The sequence below is a fragment of the Ambystoma mexicanum genome, chromosome 1q (assembly GCF_040938575.1).
Source record: "Ambystoma mexicanum isolate Mex_15411 chromosome 1q, UKY_AmexF1_1, whole genome shotgun sequence".
NCBI lineage: Eukaryota > Metazoa > Chordata > Amphibia > Caudata > Ambystomatidae > Ambystoma > Ambystoma mexicanum.
In genome coordinates, this window is record NC_090922.1 from 1,223,467,427 (window position 1) to 1,223,475,753 (window position 8,327).

General features: G+C 42.2%; 1 protein-coding gene across 3 annotated transcripts in view; it reads left to right on the forward strand.

Annotated features, from left to right (window-relative positions):
* The window catches only part of JAK1 (Janus kinase 1), a 1,055,078-nt gene extending 1,049,974 nt beyond the window's left edge, over positions 1 to 5,104 (forward strand). For all 3 annotated transcript variants that reach the window (XM_069641985.1, XM_069641984.1, XM_069641986.1), the window contains one exon: positions 1,013 to 5,104. In XM_069641985.1, the coding sequence (XP_069498086.1) occupies positions 1,013 to 1,114 (102 nt within the window). In that variant the 3' untranslated portion in view covers positions 1,115 to 5,104. The remainder of the gene's footprint in view (positions 1 to 1,012) is intronic.
* The last annotated feature ends 3,223 nt before the right edge of the window (positions 5,105 to 8,327 follow it).

An 8,327-nucleotide genomic window follows, 5' to 3' on the forward strand; every position in this document is an offset into this window, starting at 1 on the left:
CTGACAGGGTGTCAACCCATGGTACTCTGACGTCCAGGCCTCCCAACTCTTGCATTCGATTCATTCTTTGATTCTGCCAGCTTCCCCGGACTTCCTGTCCCTTCCCACCTACCCGCGTACCTCTGCTTTCGGTTCACGATTTCTGAGCCAGGGGAACTGAGGAAGCACCGTCCTGGCCCCATGAGAAAGGTCTCCCCCGTAAGGGAGAATAAATGACATCCGAAGATTTGTTGTGTGAAAAGAGTTTCTGTTGTCTGCAAAGGAGCAAATTATGTATGAGCGAAGAGATGTCTGCGAACAATACGTGGAGAGTCTGCCAGTCCTTCCCATTCCCATCTGCTGCCCAATCCTTGTTCGTCTGCTGTTCTCGCACTCTTATTTGCTCTTTCCTTGTCTTGCTTGGTGGTGCTGTGGTCGGTTTGTTAGTAAAAGAGCACTGTTTTCAAACCCTGCTAAAACGACCATTTGTACGAGTGGATTTAGTTTATTTGATATGGGACTTGATTTAAGGCAGCAAGATAAGTTTTCTTTTGAATGGGGCTATCTATTTCCTGAGCACGCAATACAAACTATCCATATTACTGAATTTCTGCAATGCCAAATCCACAAATGTTCTATCGACAGTTGATATTGTGCATGTTTTGAGCTTTAAACATTTTGTGCTGTAGTACTGCTGTGCCCAATAAAAATTGTTTAAGAAAAAAGAATGGACTCCATTGACCACTCTGGTGCACCGTCCTGCTTAGGACACAGAGGAGCGAAAATGGTACCCATTACCATGTTTATATTAAAGCTCTGTGATCTTTATTTAAAGATATGTGTCACTCTGGGCCCCACTTAGTTCCACCAGTTTCCACTTTACATTGGCCATTGAGAAGTAACTTGTTTAATTATTTAAAAATGAGAGCTATATACAGTGTAAAATCTGTTTCATTTGTTATCTCCTTTTAGAAAATATTGAGGAGAAATGTAGCAATTGAAAGTAAGTTTCATCTTGTCATCTTGTTAACAGGTCTATCAGCTGATGAGCAAATGTTGGGAGCAAAATCCTGCCGACCGGACCACCTTTCCGAGCCTCACCCAGGGATTTGAAGACATTATAAATAAAATGTAGATACAATTTTGTGTACAGTTTTTTATTAATTTTCTGTGTTTTTAAGTGCAGATGTTCACAAAACAGCAAAACCATTGCTTTATTACTTGGCAAAGCTGGACCACTGTGATGTTGATCAGGTTTTATCTGTCATTAACGTGACTAATTCATTCAATGTAATGCTTTTGAATAATTTGATAAACTTGCGCCACATAACGCAATGTCACATGTAATCATGTTTACCATTACGAAGAAAGGGGTGTTCCTTTTCTACAACATTACAGTAGAATTTGAAAGGCAATGAACAGTAAGTTTAAAAACAAACCACCAAATAGCTAGCTTTATTTTTGATAGCTCTAATAATGTCTGAAAAGACAAAGGCATTCTAAAAATACTGTATCCATTGTTTATGATCAAAACTGGTTTATGCAGCCTTTAACCAAATACTACCCAGTTAATTTTAATATTATAAACAGAAACCCTCTTCAAATAAAACATTTATTTTATAAACTTTAAAAAATGTAACTATTTATTAAATGCTATTTTTCTTAAGTGTCCACAGTGTAGTGTAGTGCTGCTTGTTTGCTGTCAACCAAATAATGGCCTGATAACTAATATGCCTTATGTTTATTATAGACATAGCTTAGGTTATTATTTGTTTCATGCAGATTTGCTACTTCATCTCAAATGGAGTGATCTACAAAAATGTGATTGAGACTTATAAAGCCCTAGTCATTATGTGGTTATACACATAGAAGGAATGGCTGAAGCTTAGATTCTTTGTCAAAGAAAATATGAAAATGTATTTGTGTTCAAGGGCATGGTTTCAGTAGCCAGTTCCGTATTCATTGCTGGACTATCTCTACATGATTTTATAACAGTTTCTTGTGGACACGGAAGCATCCTTTGAGTAAAGATGGAACGATAGCATCAAGCATTAATTATTTTAAACCTATTGCTCAATGATATGTGCATACAGTAGGATGGTAGCTAGGTGCATAATAGAAAATTCCACCTCAAGAAATATTTTGGTCAGGAATCGAAATTATAAACCTAAAAAGCAGTAATGGCAGTTCTTTTACTATGAATTATTTAGTGTCTGAACTCTCCACCTGCTGAACCTCTCAAATGTTCACCTACTTACATGACCTTTTGTGTGATTTGACACAATTGCACAACCTACTTCCCTCGCCTGTCTCTATCCTGTTGATCTCTGTCCTGGTTATCCTCCATCCTTTCAAATGGAACACATACTATTCCATACCACACCCTCCTCTTTCTCAATCATCTTTTAAATCGACTTAGATTTGCTCCCCTTCTCAAACATTTTTTTAAATCTACACCACACAAACTCTTTTCAAACTTGAAATCACTGGCTCTATTCCTCCTTTTTTTCCCAGTCCATTTATATTTTGGTGCACGCCAGCAACTTCAAATTGAATGGAGACTAAAGGATGGATCTTTAGCCATCTCTTTGGTCTGTGGAAATCTTCTTTACAGCCTCACTGTCTTGGACCCGACAAGCATGAGGCCATGGGCCTCTGCGTCTGCCTTAATTTCATTTTCTCATGGGCACCTCAGATGAACCAAGTGTTTCTATTCTGTTTTTTCTCCTTGCGCACTTTTGAACAAATCCTATGTCAAAGCTTCTTGAGGCTTGTCTATGGTAACTGCCTGCACATAGGTCTCACAATCCTAATTTGTAAACTACAGGTAGTGAAAAACACAGTGACATGCCTTTTATTGATGCTCTGTGCATGTAATGCCAGCGCTGACTTCCCTGAATGAGTTAACACTTCTCATCGTAATACTCCCCAAGTCTCTGTGGATCATACCCTAGGCCTATTACAAACAGGCCTCCTATCACCCAGCGGAAATTCAAGCTGTGCTCACCGGTGACGTCAATGGGTTCCCATACCACCAACAATCTACAACGCCCCTCGTTTCCTCCCCCACCACAAGGCCAGGCAGCCAGCCATCTCTTCTCCGTCTTCACTGCTCGCCTTTAGGACTCGCTCTCAGACCACCAGGTACATTGAGGCCCACCTATCCTAAGTATCTTGCTTTTCCTAGCATAGCACCTCCTCACCAATACCGATGCCGCTCTCCTGCACGACCCTAGAAGCATAAGAGCCTCCTAAATAGATCCATAGTTAGACGTTTGCCAGACTCTCACCGTGATCTTTATGTAAATGATTGGGAAAACTGTGCCACTCTTCTTCCAAGAGGGACACATGATTCTTCTTTACAAAGTGTGATTGAAGTTTGAAATGCTGCTCCTTGCAGTGAGATTCACCTGTGCACACCCTCGGATACTGACACTTGTATTTTGACTATTGTAAATCATCATTTCTATATACGGTGTCCTGTCTGTAAAACAGAAAGTTTTCTGTGAGCATAGAAAGGCCTTTTTAAGAGTTGATGCGACTGCACATCATTAATATTGCTATTCATTCACAACATCACTGTTTGAGGATATTTCTAGACATTTGCACAGCCATGATACCCATATCTACCTCACAATTTGATAGTGGTCCCAATTGCCAAAGGTCTCCTGTTTCTATCGATACACAGTTGGGTTTCAATGGTTAAAAACGAACATCAATATTTTGCTTCTTGGCCTAGACTCCAAGTCAGTTTCTATTGGATACAGTCAAATGTTCCACGTGCTATCTCAAGCTTATTCTGCTCCCACGCGACACATCTGAGTATTGGACCCTAAATGCAGCATGTCTTCCCTTGGGTCTAGTTGCTAAAGTAACATGTTTCAGTGGTGAAAGGGTCTTTTTCTGTGATTGTTTCAAGAATGCCAGATAATTTGCTCATCTGTCTGCAATGCAAGAATCAATAGAAAAGGATTTATTTTAAGAACCTGAGTAACTACAAACAAACATATCAAAAGGGGGAAATCATGCAATACCATTGAGTTTTTGTCTCTGTTTGGGAGGTAGGGATGCAGGGTGAGTGCAGCAGAAAATTGTACTAAAGCATTTAAAACCAACGTTCTGCATGGCACTTGCATTAAAATGTAGAAGTATTGCCGATGTCATATTGGGACTCGTCAAGTCTTGGGTAACTTTATTGTTCCGCTATTATGTGGAATTTGTCTGAAAAGAGGCATTTGTTTTTTCTGCTGCTCGTAATCCTGATTAACATTTTACCGGGTCTCCCTAAAAAGGTTGGCAATTAGTGGTAAGAATGGTGCATTAATTAGACTAGACATTTGTTTGAAATGTATACTCATTCCTAACATACCATTGACTTCTGATAAAGTGTACCTAGCAGGTTGTTTGTTTACTTAAATTACTTGTACAGTGGTAAACTTAGTATATAGTAGTGGACACTTAACAAAAAAAGCTGAGAAGAAAGCATAAGAACTAAAAGGCCCATTTCACAAATCTACTTGTTGGGGGACATGTAGGTAACTGTAATCTGTATATAGCAATATAGCACTTAAAGTTGGCGGGGTTTTACTGCTTTTCAGTGCTCCCCATGTACAGTTCATAAAAATTAGCCCCTGCAAAACATCGGTTTACCTAGAACCCAAAAGGTTCATCCCACATCCATTTCATTTGCTAGTCATATAGGATATATGAATCTGATCTTCTGCACATGTATGTTCAGGTCGACCCAGTGGCGGTTAGAAAATCAGAAACCCAAACCTTCAGCAGGTCCTCAGGGAATGCAACCAAGTGAATCTGCATAGTGGAGTAGTATTACGCATCTGTGGTCTGCTGATATTATGTCTTCTTACTTTTCCCTTAAAGGCTAGCTGCGTAAAATCCAGTCTTAACCTCTCTTCTGCTACCTCTACATACCAATAAAAATGTTTCTTGTAAATAAATAATGCTTTCGAAAAAGCATGATTATTCATAATTGCTTATTGTATGTATTTGTGTACATGTAAACAATGTTTTATTAAGCTTTTGGTTGTATTTTGCCTTATCAACTATTATATTTGTTCACATTGTATAAGCACTTTGTTACCCTTTATTAAAAAAAAGAAATATGTTCTGTTTCTGTTTGTCAATTTTAACCTTAATTCTTTTTTTAAAAAAAAAATTATGAAATACTATGGTTCACTTAAGAATTTTCTTGATGTAGGGTAATGCCCACATCTCTGACCTCGTTGGTGCACACACAAAGGCAACTGCCCACACCTCTGACCTTGTTGGTGCACACACATGGGCAACCCCTCCCCAAAGCCATTGACCCAAATGAATCAGTGTGCAAATGATTGGAGGTGAAGGCACCCCGCTGAAAAAGAAGCCTGTTAGTACATAGTCAGTGAACAGGCCAAAATCTCAGGTATGTTCTAACAGAGATGAAGCAGAGTACCGTAGCTAAGCCGTGATAAAGGCAAGTAACAGGAAGCATGCTGATGCAGCCTCTTTCCTGCTGGGATCCATTTGTACTCTCGATAATGCATGCCCGGCGAGGAGCCTAAATGGGCATAGGGACAACAGCATCTTGTAACTGTAATCAAACATACAACGTCAAATGCAACCATGAACCTAATGCCACATCCCTTGGACCCAATGCGTAAGGTCATATCTCCAACCCCAGTGAATGTGCCGGTCATGGGCTATTGTGAAGAATACAGCAATGTCACAAAATAATACACAGAAAGCACTCTACAAGTTTGGTGCAACAATTTGTTCTAATGGATTCCTTCCTCCCTCAGATTCCTCATCTATTAAATTCATCTATCAGCACAGCTGCACTTAAACGTTTCCCTGACCAGGATGCACAGCCCGGCCACATAAAGCTGCAAAAGGGAATGTTCCTGACGGAAAGTATTAATTCTACAGTCAGTCAATGAACCATAGATTACTGGCCCATAAAATCCTGGTTCGTAGATATACAAGAAATTTGTCAACAAAACATACAGAACGCATAGACGCATTGGTAAGGTCAGGTCGACGTAACCATGGCTCTAGGTTTCAGCGATCAATAAATCGAACCCCTTCCTCAGGACCTAAAACCCATATTTTTGATGCACTGAACGCCTCCATTTATAAGCAAGAGGACTGTCCTCTCTTGATAATGACTCATTTTGAAGTTAGTCTTGCATTATTCCAGACAAGCTAACATGTTTATTCCTAATGCATGGTCATCTAGACCCAAAGGATATCAGTCCAAGACTGGCAGATTTCTTGTGGCAAAATGGCTGTAAATGCTAATGTCTATTCAGTTATTGTTGGCAACCTCGAAAGATGCGTGCAGCCACATGTCTGTCTGCTCTGCCCACCGCCTGTAGGAACCCTGCGCCAGACATGTCGATTGCAGTATATATCCAACCACTGTGCCCAGTGGCCTCAGTTAGTTTCTTCCGCACACACTGTCCGTGTTCAGAAGATACTACCTACTTATTTTCAATGAAATGCCTTATCCCGCGAAGCCCTTGTGGGGATTGCAGCCATCAAATTTTGGTATCCGACTCCCATAGGATTTGTTTATACTGCCTTCGGGAGGGGGGGGATCATGACACTCAGGACTGTGGGCCGTGCCAGTCCATGCACCTTAAAGTGGTTTGGAAATGGGCAGCTAAACCTTGTGCACAAGGAAAAAGGTGAATCCAAGCGTTGTTGATCGAGGTGGCAGGCCATCAGTCGAAGGACAGATCTCCAGAACACAAAGAGAAGAAGCAGCACTGAAGGAGGTCCCCTTTGCCGAGCAGTTCCTCTCCAGCATCATTCTTCCTTCTCCTCAAAGTAGTGGAGTCACTGGTCAAGGGGCTCCCTTGAAACAACCCCACAGTTACCATTTCCAGCTCAATACTCTACTCCAAAGGAATGGAATGCCTTTAGGCTGAAGATGCTCGACATCACTGCCAAGGCACCAGCACTCATGGGCTCCGCACCAACATGGCCCACTTTTGCCAGTCTGACAGTCGGGGAACTGTCCAGAAACTGCAACCGTTAGGCACCCCCTTTGGGCATTGGGCCTTGGCATCTGTACATGCATCTACCTTTTCAGAGCTAATGTGTCCTGGGAGTAGGCTCCTCTCCCGATGAGACCCTTCTTGTCTAGGATGGGTTAGATCTTTGATGAGGAAAGGGATCCTATCCCTTTTGGAGTGGAACCCCTGTGCCAAGTTGAAGGAGTAGAATCCATTGTGGATTTCTGTGGAGAGAGGATGGGTTGGCCTTGGCTACGGATCTCCAGGAAGCCAGAAGCCTTGTTACTTTATGAGAACTGGAGATTCTCACGGTTTTGACTCTCGGAAGGCATTGGGCGTCTTTTCAGTGCATGATGGCTAAGGTGGTTGACACCCTGGGGCTTGCATCTCCATCCAGGCCTAAGATTCAGAATGGGCTCACTGACATTCTGCCAGAGGAACCAAAAGAGGGTTACTGCTGCTTTTCAATATAGCAGTTGGGGCCGCAGGGCTGGAAGCCTGGGAAAATCCTCCTTAGTTCTTGCTGTGGACAGGGAGTTGACCCGGAAACAACATCCTGCCTCCTCGAATCTTGCTTTCCTTGATTTCTTTTCCACTCATGCCTCCCCCTAGAGCTTGGCAGTCCAGAGTTCATCGCAGAGCTTGGCAGTCTAGGTCGCAACTAAAGATATGTGGAAGCCCACTTTTCCTTCCCTTCAATGTGTGGGGGAAAAGGTTTTGCCTCAGGTAGTCTTGCCCTAAGGGCGGTTCACACCGCATGTGCCCTGGCCAAGGTCTCTTTTGGTCTTTGGTCAGCAGCGAGTGGTGCGGCTGAACACTTTCAAGAGGAGGAGGTTGGAGAAGGATTCATGGGCATTGTACACAATGCCAGAGAGGTCTGCCGGCAAATCTTGCAGTCAGGATTGGATACGGCCGGCTGAGTGGGGCATGCAATGGTGACTGGCATTCCTGGATGAGCATGTCTGATTTTGTGCAAGTAAAGCTTCTTAAAATTCCCTTTGACGGTCATAACCTTTTCAGGGCAGAAGCTGACAATCTTTACAGAGGTTTTAGTCCTTTAAAATGACTGCCAAGTCTTTGGGCATTACTGTTTAGCAGCCACCAGTGACAGCTGGCATAGGTCATGGATTTCGGACACTGCATCCTGTGCGTCTCTGGGAAGGGGACTCAGCTCAGAATGCTGCCGCACAACATCCAATGCTTGGGCCTTGCATGTCTTTTGCTAGGGGTATTATCTTACTTTCATTTAACAACCCCCTCTACCTAATAAAGGACATACCAGAATTGGTAATGTGCGTATAACGAGCAAAAAGGTGTTACTAAACCTATTTT